Here is a 16,737-nt window from a genome sequence, read left to right on the forward strand (position 1 = left end):
CACGGGGACACGGCTGGGAAATGGCATGGGGACACCCCTGGGAACTTGCACGGGGACACAGGGACACGTGGGACACCCCCAGGAACTTGTACAGGGACACGGGGACACCTCCTGGAACTGGCACTGGGACATGGGGATGCCCCTGGGAACTGTCACAGAGACACACTGGGACACCCCTGGGAACGGGCACGGGGACACCCCTGGGAACATTTACAGGGACATGGGGACACCCCCAGGAACTGGCACTGGGACATGGGGACACCCCCGAGAGCTTTTACAGGGACATGGGGACACCCCCGAGAACTGGCACTGGGACACGGGGACACCACTGGAAAATGGCACTGGGACATGGGGACACCCCTGGGAACGGGCACTGGGACACGGGGACCTCCCTGAGAGCTTGTACAGGGACACGGGGACACCCCTGCAAATGGGCACGGGGACACCCCTAGGAAGTGGCACTGGGACACCCCTGGGAACTTGTACGGGGACACTGGGACAGCCCCGGGAACGGGCACGGAGACACAGAGACACCCCTGGGAACTTCTACAGGGACATGGGGACAGCCCCGGGAAACGGCACGGGGACACGGGGACACCCCTGGGAACTGGCACTGGGACACGGGGACACCCCTGGGAACTGGCACGGGGACATGGGGACACCCCTGGGAACATCTTCAGGGACACTGGAGGCACAGGGAACACGGAGAGGCACAGGGACACCGGGGGACAACTCTGGGGTCTCGCACTGGGACACAGGAGACACCCAGGAACGTTTACAGGGGGGACACGGGGAGAAACTCTGAGAATTTATGTTGGGCTGTGTGGGGACATGGGGTGACACCCCTGGGAACTCTTGCAGGGACACCAGGGGGACAGGGAGACACATGGGGACACCCCTGGGAACTTGCACGGGGTGCGGGGTGTGGGGGACAGCCCTGGAAACTTTTGCAGGGACACGGGGGGGACACAGGGGACAAGTCTGAGAACTTAAACTGGGGCACGGCTGTGTGGGGACACGGGGGGACACCCCTGGAGACTTCCAGAAGGGCATGAGGGTGCGTGGGGACATGGGGGTACACGGGAGGTCACCTCTGGAAACCTCTAGTGGGACACGTGGGGACACCGTGGGACGCTCCTGGAAACTTCTCCTGGGATGTGGAGGCGCATGGGGACACCGTGGGGCAGCTGTGGGAACTGGCACAGGGACACGTGGGGACACCGAGGGGCAGCTGTGGGAACTGGCACAGGGACACGGGGCAGAGTGGGGACACCGAGGGGCAGCTGTGGGAACTGGCACAGGGACACGTGGGGACACCGTGGGACACTCCCGGGAGCTTTATGGGGACACAAGTGTGTGGGGAGAACGGGGGTGCACCCCTGGGAACTTTTAGGGGGACAAGGGGTGCGTGGGGACACCCCTGGGGACTTTTACAGGGTCGTGGGGTGCAGGACATCATGGAGCACCTGTGGGGACATTTATGGGGACACAGGGGTGTGTGGGGACACGGGGGCCACCTCTGGGCAGCTGCAGGGTGACACGGGGGTGTCACTGTGGGGCACCTGCAGGAACTGTTATGGGGACACGAGGGGACATGGATGGGGGTCACCCCTGGGAACATTTACAAGGACATGGGAGTGCGTGGGGACACCTTGGGACACCCCTGGGAACATTTACAAGGGCATGGGAGTGCATGGGGACCTTGGGACACCCCGGGGAACCTTAACAGGGACACAGGTGTCACCTCTGGGGACTTCTACAGGGACATGGGAGCACCTGGGGACACTGCAGGGACATGGAGAACTCCTGTGGGAACTTCCACGAGGGTTCTGGGGTGCGTGGGGACCCCCCGGGCACGTGAGGGACTTTGGGAGCAATGGGGGGACATGGGGGGCTCTGGGAGCACCGGGGAAGGTGGGGGCAGTGGGGGCACCAGGACATTATAGGGACTGTGAGGGGGCATGGGGGGGCTATGGGGGTGCCAGGGGTGTGGAGAGGGCACTATGGGGGTACCAGGGGGGCTATAGGGACTATGGGGGCACGGGGAGGGTTATAGGGGCCATGAGGGCACAGGGGGGGCTATAGGGGCTATGGGGGCACAGGGAGGGCTATAGGGGCTAATGGGGGTACCAGGGGGGCTATAGGGGCTATGGGGGCACGGGGGGGGCTATAGGGGCTATGGGGGCACAGGAGGGGCTATAGAGGCTATGGGGGTACCAGGGGCTCGGGGCTATGGGGACACTGAGGTTTATAGGGTCTGTGGGGGGCACCAGGGACATAAAGTGATATGGGGGGGCTGTAGGGGTGCAGGGGGCTGTGGGAGTCATTGGGGCACATGGGGAACACAAGAAGCATGGCAGATATTTGGGGGGCACGGGGGTTTGAAGGGTCTGGGGGTGATTGTGAGGGCTCGGGGAGGGGGGGCCAGGGGGGTCAGGGTGGGCTGCCAGGGGCACAGGGCACAGGGGGGGCACAGGGGGGGCACAGGGACTATGGGAGGGGGGTATATGGGGGCCATAGGGGCTGTATGGGAACATGGGGGGCACGGGGCTGGCTGCAAGGGACAGTAGAGGTGACTGGGGGGCTGTGGGGGCCATATGGGGTAGCTGGAAGTGCTTTGGGGTCTGGGAGGAGGGATATATGGGGCCGTATAGTGCATGGGGGCTATGGGGGCCATATGGGGACTGTGGAGGGCACCCGGGATGGTTGTAGGGGCTCTGGGGGTCCAGGAGGGGAGGATGTGTGGGGCACTGAGCCCATGAAGGGTATGGGAGCCCTATGGGCACCCCAAAGGCACAGGAAATAGGGGGGGACTGGAGTGGTTGTAGGGCCCAGGGGGTGGGGAGGGCTGGAGGGGCCACCAGGGGCACAGGGAAGATGGGGGGACCAGGGGGGCACGGGGTGGTTGTGGTGGCTGTGAGGGTGCAGGGGGGTCCTGGGGGCTCTGGGAGGCACAGAGGGGACTGTGGGGGGCACGGGGCGGGTCACTGGGGCTAAGGGGGGCGCTGGGGGAGCAGTCAGAGGGACTATGGGGGGCACTGGGGGAGCAGAGGCGCACGGGGCACTCTGGGGGTACACAGGGGGTGCGGGGGCAGTGGCAGCAGCAGGACAGGGGGTTTGGGATCTGTAGGGTCCCCGCTGGCCGGGTACCAGTGCCACGTCCCCCCAAGGCCAAGGTTAATGTTTAACCCCCCCCAAGACCCAGCTGGGCACCGGGTGCCCATTCCCAGGGGTGCCCTTGGGGGCTCCCGGTGTCCGCGGGGATTTAAGGCCGGCGGGTGACCCGGGACAGCCACACTGGAGCCATGGCTGCCGTGCTGAGCCTTGTCCTGCTGCTGGTGGCCGGCGGTGAGGTGTCCCCTGAGCCCCCCCGTGTCCCCAGGCTCGCCTGGGTGCGGGGGGCCCGGGGGTGACGGTGCCACCGTGTCCCGCAGGTGCCCGCGCCGCGGTGCTGCCCGAGTCCCGCGTGGTCAACGGGCAGGATGCGGAGCCCTACAGCTGGCCCTGGCAGGTGAGGGACAGAGGGACAGACAGGGGCACCGGGGACAGCGGGACGGGGGGACGGAGGGACAGGGGCACAGGGGACAGCGAGACAACGGGACAGGGGGACAGCGGGACGGGGGGGACAGGGGGACAGGGGGACAGCGGGACGGGGGGGACAGGGGGACGGAGGGACGGGGGGACAGCGAGACAGGGGGACCCGTGTGGGGCACGGTGGCACCCAGCTGTGTCTCCCCCCCCCCAGATCTCGCTGCAGTACGAGCGGGACGGGACCTTCCGCCACACCTGCGGGGGCACCTTGATCGCGGCCAACTGGGTGATGACGGCCGCGCACTGCATCTCGTGAGGGCACCGGCACCGGGCACCGGGAATGGGGGCACCGGCACAGGGCATTGGGATGGGGCTACGGGATGGGAGCACAGGGATTGGAGTTATGGGATGGGGAGGGGAACTGTGGGGATGGGGCTGGAGGATAGGGCACAGGGATGGGGCACAGGGATGGGGATGGGAGCTGAGGGATGGGGCTGGAGGATGGGGCACAGGGATGGGGCACAGGGATGGGGATGGGGGCTGCGGGGATGGGGCACCGGGACGGGGGTCTGGGAATGGGGGCACCAGGATGGTGATGAAGGCTGCGGGACGGGGGCACCGGGACAGCGGTACCGGGATGGGGCTGCGGATAGGGGCACCGGGATGGGGGCACCGGGATGGGGGCACCGGGATGGGTGCACCGGGATTAGAGTTGCGGGATGGGGCTGTGGGATGGGGCTATGGGGATGGGGCTGCAGGGAGGGAGGAGCACAGAGAGGTGCATGGAAGAGACGCGGGGTGCTGAGTTGGGTGTTGGGGTGCAGAAGTGGGTGTTGGATACGGGGGTGGGTGTGGGGTGCAGGGATGGTGCGGGAAGGGTGCAGAAGGGCACCAGAGTGCAGGGAGGGGTGCAGGGTGCAGGGGTCTGTGCAGGAGGGGTGCAGGGTGCAGGTTGGAGAGGCGGCTGTAGTGGGAGTCTGAGCTGAAGGGAGTGCAGAAGGGCGGCAGGAGGAGTGCAAGGCACAGGGATGGGAGCAGGAGGGGATGTGGGGTGCAGGGGTGGGAGCAGGAGGGGATGTGGGGCGCAGGGGTGGGAGCAGGAGGGGATGTGGGGTGCAGGGGTGGGAGCAGGAGGGGATGTGGGGTGCAGGGGTGGGTGCAGGAGGGGATGTGGGGCGCAGGGATGGGTGCGTGGAGAGGGTTCATGGGGGTACAGGGGGGTCCTGAGTACGGGAGGGTTGCAGTGGGGTGCAGGGAGGGAGTCCTAAGTGCAAGACGGGGTTCTGGGAGCAGGGAGGGCATTGCCGGTGCAGGGAGGGGTCGGCACATGTATGGAGTGCATGGATGGGGTGAGAAGTGCAAAGTGGGTGCAGGGATGGCGGCAGGGAGGGGGCTCAGAGGGCAGGGAGGGGAGTTTGGGTGCAGACTTGGTGCATGGGGTGGTGCAGGGAGGGGATTCAGGGTGCAGGGCAGAGCGCCTGGGTGCGTGAAAGGCTCCCGGGTGCGGGAGGGATGCCGAGGGAGGGCCGCACCCGCTGACCCCCCCCCCCCTTTCCCGGCAGCAAATCCCGCACGTACCAGGTGGTGCTGGGCGAGTACGACATGAGCGCCGGGGAGGGCTCCGAGCAGCGCATCCCCGTGAACTCCGACGACATCTTCGTGCACCCCAAGTGGCTCAGCTTCTGCGCGGCCTGCGGGTGAGCGGGGTCACCGGGGGGGGGTGGCTGGGGACGCCGTGCCCCCCCCGGCCGCCCCTCTGAGCCGTGTCCCCCCGCAGCAATGACATCGCCCTGATGAAGCTGCAGCGCCCGGCCGTGCTCTCGGAGCAGGTGCAGGTGGGGCGGCTGCCGCCCGCTGGCTCCGTGCTGCCCAACGGGTACCCCTGCGTGCTCAGCGGCTGGGGACTGCTCACCAGTGCGTACGGACAGACAGACAGACAGCCGGCAGGGATGGGAGATGGAGGGAGGAGGGATGGACAGAGGGATGGTGAAGGGTTGGAGGGATAGATGGGGAAATGGTTGGGAAGAAGGAGGGAGGGATGGGGGATGGACAAATGGGGAATGGCTGGGGAGATGGAGGGATGAGGGATGGATGAGAATTGCTTGGATGGATGGATGGATGGATGGATGGATGGATGGATGGATGGATGGATGGATGGATGGATGGATGGATGGATGGATGGAATCCATGGATGGATGGATGGATGTTGGATGGATGGATGGATGTTGGATGGATGGATGGATGGATGGATGGATGCATGAATGGATCCATGGATGGACGGATGGTGGACAATGGATGGATGTTCAATGGATGGATGGATGGATGGAATCCATGGATGGATGTATGGATGTTGGATGGATGGATGGATGGATGGATGGATGGATGGATGGATGGATGGATGGATGGATGGATGGATGGATGGAATCCATGGATGGATGGATGGATGTTGGATGGATGGATGGATGGATGGATGGATGGATCCATGGATGGATCCATGGATGGATCCATGGATGGACGGATGGTGGACGATGGATGGATGTTCAATGGATGGATGGATGGATGGAATCCATGGATGGATGGATGGATGTTGGACGGATGGTGGACGATGGATGGATGTTCAATGGATGGATGGAGGGCCATGTGCACAGCCCGGGTGCTCTGATCCCACAGCTGGGGGGTCTCTGCCGGACCGGCTGCAGCAGGCAGAGCTGCCCGTGGTGGACTATGAGCACTGCACCCAGCCCGACTGGTGGGGAGCCCTGGCCATCCGCAAAACCATGATCTGTGCCGGCGGCGCCGAGAAGTCCGGATGCAACGTGGGTACCGCTCCAGGGGAAGGGGCACATCCCGGGCCCCCTGTGGTGCTGACCCTGCCTCACCCCACCCTCAGGGCGACTCCGGGGGACCCCTGAACTGCCAGGCTGAGGATGGCACCTGGGAGGTGCATGGCATCGCCAGCTTCGTGTCAGCCCTGGGCTGCAACGCTGCCAAGAAACCCACGGTGTTCACCCGCGTGTCCGCCTTCGAGGACTGGATTGCAGAGGTGGGCACAGGGAATGGCATCCTGGGCTGCCTGGGTGCAAGGGTGCCAGAGAATTGGGATATCAGTGTCAGGATGCCAGGGAACTTGGGTACTATGGTGCTGGGGAATTGGGATGCCAGTACCAGGGTGCTGGGTTCTGAGGCAGCAGGGAATTGGGGTGCCAGGGCAATGGGGTGCCAGGGCAATGGAGTACCAGGGCTTTGGGGTGCTGGGGCGCCAGGGCACCAGGGGGAAAAGGGGCCAGGCTGCTGGGCTGCCATGGTGCCAGGGTATTGGTGTACCGGATTGTTGGGGTGCTCTGATGCTGGGGTACCAGGGGATGGGACTGTCAGGGTGCCAGGGTGCTGGGGTATCAGGTGTCAGTGCCAGAGTGCCAGGGTGCTCTGGGGTGCTGGGATGCTGGAGTGCCAGGGTACAAGGCTGCTGGGTGCCATGGCATTGGGGTGCTTGGGTGTCATGGAGCTGAGGAAAAAGGGCTCTGAATTGCTGGGATGCCAGGGTACCATGGCACCGGGTCTCTGGGGTGCCAGGACAAAGGTTTGCCAGAGCTCTGGGGTGCTGGGGTACCAGGGCTCTGAGTTCTGGGGAGCCAGGGAATTGGGGTGTGAGGTGCTGGGCACTGGTGTGCCAGGCTCCTGGGGTGTTGGGATGCCATGGTGCTGAGGTGATGGGGTGCTGGGGTTTTGGGTCATTGGAGTGTTGGGGTGTCAGGGTGTTGGGGTACTGTCCTCCAGTCTTAGAAACTTCTCCCTTCCAGACCATGAAAAACAACTGAGCATGGCAGCGTCCTTGTCATCGACCCCCCTGCCCTGACACCAGGCAAATAAACCAACTGCTGGCACCAGTGTGTCCTTGTGGTCCTTGTGCTGGGCAGGGGTCTGCGGGCAGCAGGGGCTGCCCCATTACCAGCAGGCAGTACTGGGAGCACCCTGATGTGCCCAATGCCATGGACATGGACACCCAGAGACACCCCAGTGCCACAGGGATGGGCACCCAGAGATACTCCCCAACAATGGGGGCAGACCCTGAGAGGTGCCCAGCCACCCACAGGTGCCCAGATGCCATTGGAGATGGCATCCTCAGACACCCAGATCCCACAGGGATGGGCACCCAGCAACTCAGACACAATGGGGACAGACCCTGAGAGGTGCCCAGACACCGTGGAGATGGCACCTCAGACACCCAGGTCTCACAGGGATGTGTACCCAGGTGCCACAGGGATGGCACTCAGGTGACACAGCTCCAGGCACCCCAAAGTGCCCTGTGCCAAAGGCACCCCAAGACACATTGGCACGGTGGCTCTGGGTGCCCTGAGGGCACCGGGATGTCCCCCACGGGGCACCCCAGTGCCATCCTGTCCCCCCACGGGGCTGGGCCCCCCCGAGGCAGTGGCACAGCCCCCTCGGGGTGCCCCAGGGCCGGGTGCCCATGGCCGTGGCCCTCCTGGCCCGGCCGTCGCCTCGCAACCGCCGGCACCGGCGCGTGACCGTGAACAAAGAGCCCTTTCATGGCACCCCCGCTGCCACCGGCACCCCGGGACCCCCCAGTGGGGCACCCCAGAGCCATCCCCCCACCCTGGGGCTCTGCAGCACCCCCCGATTCCCGCTGGGATCTGGGTGGAAAATTCCAGCTGCAGGGCTGTATAAGTTTTATGGGCTCCTTGTCACCGTGTCCTCGGGGACCTTTGCTCTCCCGCCGGTGGCCCCGGCGTCGCCCGCCCCGGCAGCCCCTCGCTATCGCCGGCCCTTTGCTCCAGGGCAGGGGGAGGCCCAGCTCCCCCAGCTCGTGACACCCTTGCACAAGTTGGGGTCACCTGGCACAGGCCCAGGGTGGTGGAAAAGGGGACCCAGTGCAAGGGCTGAGGGTGGGGGGCACCAGCTGAACCCCCCCCCCCCCCGTGCCACTGGTGGGAATTGTTGGTGGGATGGCACTGGGTGGTGGCACCTTTTGGGTGCAATCACCCTGTGCTGGCAGTGGGGTGCAGGGACAGGAGCGTGGCAGTGCCAGGGGGCTGGTGTGGGGCTGTGGGACTGGTGTGGGGCTGTGGGGCTGGTGTGGGGCTGTGGGACTGGTGTGGGTGTTTGGGACTGGTGTGGGTGTCATGGGACTGGTGTGGGTGTCCTGGGACTGGTGTGGGTGTCATGGGACTGGTGTGGGTGTCCTGGGACTGGTGTGGGTGTTGTTGGACTGTTGTGGGTGCTGTGAGGCTGCTGTGGGTGCTACAAGCGTGGCACAAATTCAGGTGGTGCACACCTGGCAGAGGTTCTGTGAGAGAGGGATGGGTGCTGTGAGCCTGGCATGGGTGCTGTGAGTGTGGGGTGGGTGTTGTGAGTGTGGGGTGGGTGCTGTGGGCATGGTATGGGCAATACAAAGCATGGTGTGAGTACTGTGAGCCTGGCATGGGTGTTGTGAGCAGGATATGGGTGCTGTGAGCCTGGCATGGGTGTTGTGAGCAGGATATGGGTGCTGTGAGCCTGGCACGGATGGTGCAATCCTGGGATGGGCCCTGAGAGCCTGGCATGTGCTCCATGAGTGCGGGATGGGTGCTGGAGTGTGGGATGGGTGCTGGGGGTGTGGGATGGGTGCCATGAGCTGGGTGTGGGTGGTGTGAGCCTGCCAAAGGGGCTACAAAGCTGGCAGAGGCGCTGTGAGCATGGCACAGGTGGTCCACACCTGCAGAAGGCGAGGAGTGAGCCTGGAATCGGTGCTGTGACACTGAGCCAGGTGTCACCAGAGTGACAAGGGTGCCGTGAGCCCGTGCAGGTGTTATCAGTGAGACACCCGAGCTGTGAGTGTGATACAGGTGCTATCAGTGCCCCATGGGTGCTGCCAGCCTGGTCCTGCTGTTGTGGGTGCTGCGAGCCTGGCACGGGCGCTGCGAGCCTGGCACGGGCACTGCAGGCTTGGCACAAGCACTGCGAGCCTGGCACCGGTGCTGTGAGCCTGGCGTGGGCACCGGGAGGCTGGCAGGGGCGCCGGGAGGCTGGCAGGGGCACCGCGAGCCTGGCATGGCCCCCCGGCCCCCCGGGGCAGCTCCTCCCTCGCCGGTGGTGCCAAGCGGCTGCGAACCCCCCGTGTCCGTGTCCGTGGCCTCTGGCCGGACCCACCCCCGCCGGGTGACTCAGCCCGAGAGGCTTTTCCTTATATAACGCGGCACCGCGCGGAGCCCCACGGAGCGGCCCCTGCCTCAGTTTCCCCTGGCCGGGGCGTCACTGTCGCTGCTGCCACAGCCGCCGCCGCCATGTGGATGGTGTCACCGCCGGTCGGTAAGTGTCACCTGGATGCCGCTCGGCCCCTTCGCGAGGTGTCCCCCATCCCTAAAAATCATCATTTGGCGGGGGTTAGTAGAGAAATTAGGGTTATCGGGGCAGAAAACCGTAAAATACATGCATTGCCCCCCCAAAATAGGTTAACTTTGCATTTGCTGCGGCTGAACCCCTTTTCCCTGCGCCTTGGGGGCACAACCCCCTCCTAACGCACCTGGGAAGAACCAAAACCACCTTGCTTTCCCCCCCAAAGCAGTGATAAAAGCAGCGGGAGCGGCGCAGGGTTAAGGAATTCCCTCCCATCCCAATCCAACTTGGATTTTGGGGTGAGAAACGCCGGGATCGGGCGAGCTCGGGGCCCCCGGCTGTGCCCGGCTCTGTGACGCTCGCAGGTGCCTGGAGCCGGTGCTGCGACAGCTCCGGAACATTCCCGGGGCCCCGAGCCTGCCTTGCCGCTGGGAAAGGGACGGCAAATCCCCAAAATTTCACTTCTCCAACATCCCAAACTCACCCCGAATTGAGGGATAAAGGTGGGGAGCAGCACCCGGCACGGCCCCAAAAATCCCCGGTGGCAGCAGAGCGGCCGTGCGGGGCTCAGGGGGGATTTTCCCGGCTCAGCCCGAGCCGGCGGCTCCGGGCGCGGTGTCCAAAGGTCGCTCCCGGCTCGGAGCCGCCGACCCCCGACACCTCCCGGGCTCCTCTCCCGCGGCTCTTCCTGGTTTTCCCCACCTGGGGAGCTGTTCCTGGTGGCATTCCGGCGATGCAGCGGCTCTGGGGGGGCTCTGAGGGGGCTCGGGGGGGTTTGTCTTGCTCTGACGTCCTGTTTTCTTTCAGATGAAGGATCTGCCTGGCTTTGGGACACGGCAAAGGCGGGGGGCAAAGGACAGGACCCTTAAATTCTTTCCCTAAAGCTTAGCCCGATAGGTATATAAGATCCATAGAGCTTAAACCGGGGTTGGCTTTTAGTCTAAGCTTGGGTTTGGCTTAATTTTGTCTTTATTTTATTATATTTTACGGTTCTTTTATTCATTTCTTTGCTTTTTTGGCCTCTTTTATTCCATTTTTTTTTGGCCGCCGGTGGGGAGCTCAGCAGCAGAGCTTGCACAAATCAATCCCCTGCTGCTTCCTAAACAGATTTTGGGGGATTTTGGTTTGAGGAGGGGGAATCCCTGCACCAACCCTGCTATGTTTTTGGGGGGGCTGCAGCCCCTCCGTGGTTGGAACACGCTGGGGGCTTTGTAGGTATTTTCCAGTCCACCAAGAAGCTGGTGCTGAGCGAGCAGGCGGGACGGGGGCGGGCGCTGGAATTCCTCCGGAAAAATGCGGCCAACGGGATCTCCGTGGCCAACCTGCTGGCGGGGCTCTCCTCCATCCTCTGCAGCGTCAACAGGTGGGGAAAATTGGGAAAAACTGGGGGAAAAACGGGGCTAGGGAATGGGGGGGTTACCCTGGCTGTGCTCCCCTTGAGGCCAAGCTGGCGGGCAGGCTCCTCTCCTGCCTCTGCAGCTTCAGTAGGTGGGGAAAAAACGGGATAAAAAGAGAAATGCGGTGATAAAGAGGCACAGAAATGGGGGTCACCTTGGTTTTTCTGGGAGGGGCAAAGGTGGTAGAAAAGTGTGGTTTGCCCTGGTTTGCTGGAAAGATGGAAATAGGGTGAAAATCGGGAAGAAAAGTGGGGGCCAACCTGGTTTTGCTGGAAAAACAGGGGAATGGGGAGTAAAAGGGGGATGCAAAGTGGGGGACACTGGTTTTGCTCTCTCCTCACCTTTGGGCTCAGCAGCATCAATAGATGAGGGGGGAAAATGGAGGAAATGGGCTGAAAAGGGGTGAAAAAGAGGGTTGGGAAGTGGGGGTCACCCCGTTTTTTCTGGAAAATGGGGGAAATGTGATGAAAAAGGAGGAAATAGGGTGAAAAAGGTGTAAATGTGGTGAAAAATAGTTGGGAAGGGGAAGTGGGGGTCACCCTCGATCTGCTCCCTCCATAGCCAACCTCAGGATCAAAGTAAATGGGTGGGGGGGGAAAAGGGGGTAAAAAAAAAAAAGAAAAAGCAGGTTGTAAAGTGGGAATCACCCTGCTTCTGCTGGAAAAAAAGGGAAAATAGGGCAAAGATAGGATGGAAAGTGGAGATCACCCCAGTTTTGCTCTCTCTGCGGCCAACCTGGTGGCTGGGCTTACCTCCACCCTCAACAGATGGGGTAAACAAGGGGGAAATGGGGTGAAAAAGAGGGGAGCAGGGGCTGAGAAGTGGGGTGTCCCCCCCAGGCAATACCAGTACTCCTGCTGGCTGCTGCTCCTGGGCTTCCTGCTGGATCTGGCTGATGGGGCCGTGGCCCGGCAGCTCGACGCCTGCTCGGCACTGGGTGAGTGCATCGCCCCGGGCCAGGGCTGACCCCAGGGGCGTCCCCTGTGCCCGGCGCCCACCTGGCACCTGCCCCTCGCTGCCCCCACAGGTGCCAAGCTGGATGACTTTGCCGATTTCACCACGTTCGGGCTGGGCACGGCGCTGCTGCTGCAGCCCCAGGGCGTGCTGGGGGGGCTGCTGAGCCTGGCCTATGTGCTGGCTGTCTTTGCCCGCCTCTGCTTCTTCTCCAGCGGTGAGTGAGCCCCTGGGGAGGTGGGGGGCTTGGGGTTTTAGCCCCCACATTGTGTTCTGGTTTCTCTGAGTGCCACTGAGGGGACCCTGGCCAGCCCCAGGGGTACAGAGGGCAGCCAGGCTGATCCCCACCCCCAGGGGTACAGAAGGACAAAAGGCAGCCAGGCTGATCCCTGAGGGTACCAAAGGCAGCCAGGCTGATTCCTGAGGGTACCAAAGGCAGCCAGGCTGAACCCTGAGGGTACCAAAGGCAGCCAGGCTGATCCCTGAGGGTACCAAAGGCAGCCAGGCTGAACCCTGAGGGTACCAAAGGTAGCCAGGCTGATCCCTGAGGGTACCAAAGGCAGCCAGGCTGATCCCTGAGGGTACCAAAGGCAGCCAGGCTGATCGCCTGCAGCAGAGGAGATGCTGGAACATGAAGATGAAGGGGTGGACTTTTAGCAGGGGTTAATCCAAGGGAGCCCCTACAACCTCAGGGGCCTCCTGCTGAGAGCTACGGGAGAGGTGCCAAGGGTACATTTAAAGGGAGGTGGAAAGCTAAATAGATAACATTTTACTAACCAATAAGAAAAATTAAGGTATGGACACTAAGAAATGGACATTTAGGACAGTTTATGGAGAAACACTTGGGGGGCTGAGCCCTGGCCTCTGGATAATCACTTGACATCCTGGACTGAGAGTTCTAGATGGAGCGGATGGGATGCTGAGTGGTTGACAGAGAGCCAGGGTGGGGATCTGGGGATGATCTCAGCAAAGGAAAGGGATTACACAGGTAAAAGGAGGGGGTACAATCTGGGGTAAACCGTTTGGGAAAAAATACGGGGGTACAAAACCAAAACTATTACAGAGTATTACAAAGTATAAAAACACACTACAACAACAACAACATGGAACTGCTGACACCCCACAGGGATCCCCTTCACCTACCGAGGGCTGCCCTGCCCCTACGCCTCGGCGCTGCTGGCCAGCACCTTCCTGCTCAGCGGGGGCCACGTGGCCCTGCTGCGCGTGGCCGCGGCCGCCATGACCCTGTTCATGGCCGACTGCGGCTGCTACCCCCACGACAGGGTGCTGGAGTCACAGCTCTGGAAAAAACTGGTTTATGCTGGAGGTAAGGACGGGGATGAGCCTCTCGGGATGGTGGTGCAGGGCAGGGAGAGCAGATGGCCAAGGATTCTCCCGCTCACAGGGGTGGTGGCTGTGCTGCTGGCACCGACGGCGGTGGCTGCGGTTTATTGCCTGGCCTGGGCCACGTCCTACATCGTCTTCCCCTTCGCCCTCTGGAGCTGCAAGGCCTGAGCCCTCCCTAGAGCCTAGTAAAGCCCTCCTCATCCTCATCCTCATCCTTGTCCTCCTCGTCCTTGCTTCGGGTGCTGCTTCCTCCCTTCGCGCTTCCCACCTGAATCCAGGTGGCAGAAGGAGCTGCTAAGGTAAAAAAAGAGCAAGGCTCAGCTGCAGGGAAGGCCCAAAATCCCTGTCCTTTGTGGGGATTGATGGAAACCCCAAAATTCCTGTCCTTTGTGGGACTGAGGGAATGCCCAAAATCCCAATCCTTTGTGGGGATTGATGGAAACCCCAAAATCCCTGTCCTTTGTGGGACTGAGGGAATGCCCAAAATCCCAATCCTTTGTGGGGATCCAGGGAAATCCCAAAATCCCTGACCTTTGTGGGGATTGATGGAAACCCCAAAATCCCAATCCTTTGTGGGACTGAGGGAACCCCCATCCCCCCAACAGCAGAAACCTCCAAATCCTTGGGAAACAGGAAATTTAGAGCTTGCCCTGACAAGAGACCCCCAAGCCCTTCTCTGCACAGGAACCTGAAGTTTAGGGATCTCTCACACTGCCCAGTGGGAATTCATTACAAAGGGAGGTTCACACTCCAAAAATAAGGAGGCCCGTCCCTGGCTGGGAGGAGGAAGATGCTGATCAAACTTCCAGAGGGTTTCCAACACGGGATTCTCTGGGAGGAGTTTGGAATTCACCACTTAACCCAGCACAGGGAAACACCATCCCAAACGTGGTTTATTTTCACCCCCACAGTGTGACACCGCTGAGGCAGGGAAAGGGGGGGAGCAGGACTTGATCCAAAGTCTCTGGAGAGCCGGAGGCTGCCGGACAGCAGCGGCTGGAGCAGAGGGTGTGGGTGGAGGAAGGAAGCGAAGGTCAAACCTGGTGCTGCAGAAACGCTCGGGATCCCCGGGGAGCCTCTGCCGGCAGCAGCAGCTGCGGGATGTGGCTCCTGCTGCGTCCCCCCGGGATAAACCCGGGCTCCAGGAGGGCAGGACCCTGCCCTGAAGCAGGGAACGGCTCCTGCTGCGTCCCCCCGGGATAAACCCGGGCTCCGGGAGGGCAGGACCCTTCCCTGAAGCAGGGAACGGAGGGGTGGGGCCGTGGCTAGAGCCGGTACCGGCGCTGCAGCTGCTCTGGCCTCAGGCCATTCGCACGCGGAGCAAGCAGGAGCCGGGAGACAGAGAACCAGCAGAGATTTTATTGATACAAAAAGAGCGATTTGATAATAAATACCGGGGGATTAGAAAAGGGGGGGTAGGGCAGAGGCCGGGCTGTGTGTCATTCCCCGGATCCCTGCATCTGCTTGCAGAAGGAGTCGAACTGCTGCTGCTCCAGCTCCGTCATCACCCGGTTCAGGGCGTAGATCTGGGGTTGGGAAAGGGCGGATAGCAAAGGGGGCTCGGCCGCGGGTTGGGCCGGGTCCCTCCCCATTCCCGCGCTCCCACCTCCGCCCGCTGCCGCTGCTTCAGCTCCTGCTGTGCCGACCTCTGCTTGGCCTTCTCCAGGCGAGCCGCTGGCTCCCGCGGCTTCGGCCGCTCCTTCCGCGCCCCCGCGCCCGGATCCATGGCTGCGACCCGGGCTGGGGTCACCCGGGGGTCCCGGAGCCACCCACAGGAACCCCCCCAGACAGCCGAGGCTCACATGGGGTGCCCCACTGGCATCCTCACAGGGCACTGCCCCACATCCACCCTGGGGGCCCGGGGTGATCCCCAAAATCATTCTGAGCCTTACAGGAGACCCCCAAACTCATTCTGATCCCCAAATGCATTCTAAGCCTCACAGGAGAGCCTCAAGCTCACCCAGAGCCTCACAGGAGACATTCCCCCCCATCTTGAGCCTCTCGGGTGCCTCACACCCCCCCCACAGTTAGGCCGAGCCCCACAGGGGCCCCCCAAGGCTTCTCCCCGTCACCCCCCATTCCCCTCAGCGGCCCCATCTCCTCACACTTCGCCCCCCAACACCCAGAGCACCCCCAAGCTCACAGACACCCCTATCCCAAACCCCTCTCCACCCTCACAGCCCCCTGCACCTCAATGCCCACAGAGAGCACTGAAGCCCCCCAGGCCCCTTCCAGCCCTCTCCATCTCCCCGGCCCCTCATAAATCACAACCCGCCCGAAGCCCCCCACCCTCAGTGCCCCACAGCCCCCCCCCAAACCCACAGACAGCCCAGTCCCACAGCCCCCAGCGCCCAACAAGTTCCTTCCCAGGCCCACCGGGACGCCTCAGCCCCCTGAGTCCCTCAGCCCTCTCCAAGGCCCCGGTGTCCCCTCGCTGCCGCAGCCGAGCCCCTCAGGCCCCTCGCTCCCCCAGCCCCCCGGTGCCCCCTCAGGCCCCTCGCTCCCCCGGTGCCCCCCGCGTTCCCCGGTACCGGAGGGGTTGTGCCCGGGGCAAGATGGCAGCGCACCCCTTCCGCCTTTCGGCGCTCGATTGTCCGCCCTGGGCGCACGCGCGGAGCGCACGGGCCGGGTCCCACAGCGCCGCCTGGCGGGCGGGGAAGGGGACTGCTCCCAGTGTGCCCCAGTGCCCCGCTGTCCTTTACTGGTGTGTGACACATCCCCCAGTGCCCCGCTGTCCTTTACTGGTGTGTGACACCCCCTAAACACCCCCCAGTGCTCCTTTACTGGTGTGTGACACCCCCTAAACACTCCCCAGTGCTCCTTTACTGGTGTGTGACACTCCCCCAGTGCTCCTTTACTGGTGTGTGACGCCCCCTAAACACCCCCCCAGTGCCCCACTGTCCTTTACTGGTGTGTGACACTCCCTAAACACCCCCCCAGTGCTCCTTTACTGGTGTGTGACACCCCCTACACATCCCCCCCACCCTTACACATCACCCCCTACCCCGCGTTCCTATAAACAGCTCAGCCCTATCCATCACCATACCTCCATATACAGCTCATCCCCTGTACAGCCATACATCTCCCCTATTGCACCACAGTCCTGGCACAGCCCAGGCCCTAAAGATCAGCCCCTTCTGTCACCCTACTGTACATCCCACCCTGATTGACC

The 16,737-nt window shown here is 62.8% G+C and overlaps 3 protein-coding genes across 4 annotated transcripts; 2 read left to right on the forward strand and 1 right to left on the reverse strand.

Moving 5' to 3' along the window:
* The first annotated feature begins 3,305 nt into the window (after positions 1-3,305).
* CELA3B (chymotrypsin like elastase 3B) lies at positions 3,306-7,349 on the forward strand. The gene is made up of 8 exons (XM_066564012.1): positions 3,306-3,348; positions 3,435-3,511; positions 3,746-3,843; positions 5,094-5,228; positions 5,309-5,445; positions 6,202-6,347; positions 6,422-6,574; positions 7,332-7,349. Exons 1-8 carry the CDS (start codon positions 3,306-3,308, stop codon positions 7,347-7,349), a joined length of 807 nt encoding a protein of 268 aa, XP_066420109.1.
* Positions 7,350-9,644: 2,295 nt separating this feature from the next.
* TMEM269 (transmembrane protein 269) lies at positions 9,645-13,777 on the forward strand. Its single transcript, XM_066564060.1, has 6 exons — positions 9,645-9,840; positions 11,083-11,230; positions 12,104-12,201; positions 12,292-12,435; positions 13,345-13,545; positions 13,624-13,777. The coding sequence occupies exons 1-6, from the start codon at positions 9,816-9,818 to the stop codon at positions 13,731-13,733; spliced, it is 726 nt and encodes a 241-aa protein (XP_066420157.1). The 5' UTR covers positions 9,645-9,815; the 3' UTR covers positions 13,734-13,777.
* Positions 13,778-14,902: 1,125 nt separating this feature from the next.
* On the reverse strand, positions 14,903-16,198 carry SVBP (small vasohibin binding protein). Of its 2 annotated transcripts, none has more exons than XM_066564078.1 (3): positions 16,097-16,198; positions 15,172-15,293; positions 14,903-15,091 (listed from the first exon to the last, which is right to left on the reverse strand). In XM_066564078.1, the coding sequence occupies exons 2-3, from the start codon at positions 15,289-15,291 to the stop codon at positions 15,005-15,007; spliced, it is 207 nt and encodes a 68-aa protein (XP_066420175.1). In that variant the 5' UTR covers positions 15,292-15,293; positions 16,097-16,198; the 3' UTR covers positions 14,903-15,004. The 2 variants fall into 2 exon arrangements, with proteins under 2 accessions (XP_066420175.1, XP_066420176.1); XM_066564079.1 differs by having other exon boundaries at positions 16,133-16,155.
* Positions 16,199-16,737: the final 539 nt, after the last annotated feature.

The sequence above is a fragment of the Molothrus aeneus genome, chromosome 21 (assembly GCF_037042795.1).
Source record: "Molothrus aeneus isolate 106 chromosome 21, BPBGC_Maene_1.0, whole genome shotgun sequence".
Taxonomy (NCBI): domain Eukaryota; kingdom Metazoa; phylum Chordata; class Aves; order Passeriformes; family Icteridae; genus Molothrus; species Molothrus aeneus.

What these genes read in the sequence shown, in the direction of transcription:
- SVBP (XM_066564078.1), bottom strand. Translation starts at nt 15,291, where the DNA reads ATGGATCCGGGCGCGGGGGCGCGGAAGGAGCGGCCGAAGCCGCGGGAG. An exon ending in AGCAGCGGCAGCGGGCGGAG is followed by an intron (nt 15,092 to 15,171) that starts GTGGGAGCGCGG and finishes TCCCAACCCCAG; the next exon opens with ATCTACGCCCTGAACCGGGT.
- TMEM269 (XM_066564060.1), top strand. Translation starts at nt 9,816, where the DNA reads ATGTGGATGGTGTCACCGCCGGTCG. An exon ending in ATCCTCTGCAGCGTCAACAG is followed by an intron (nt 11,231 to 12,103) that starts GTGGGGAAAATT and finishes TGTCCCCCCCAG; the next exon opens with GCAATACCAGTACTCCTGCT. An exon ending in AAAACTGGTTTATGCTGGAG is followed by an intron (nt 13,546 to 13,623) that starts GTAAGGACGGGG and finishes TCCCGCTCACAG; the next exon opens with GGGTGGTGGCTGTGCTGCTG.
- CELA3B (XM_066564012.1), top strand. Translation starts at nt 3,306, where the DNA reads ATGGCTGCCGTGCTGAGCCTTGTCCTGCTGCTGGTGGCCGGCG. An exon ending in ACGGCCGCGCACTGCATCTC is followed by an intron (nt 3,844 to 5,093) that starts GTGAGGGCACCG and finishes CTTTCCCGGCAG; the next exon opens with CAAATCCCGCACGTACCAGG. An exon ending in AGCTTCTGCGCGGCCTGCGG is followed by an intron (nt 5,229 to 5,308) that starts GTGAGCGGGGTC and finishes GTCCCCCCGCAG; the next exon opens with CAATGACATCGCCCTGATGA.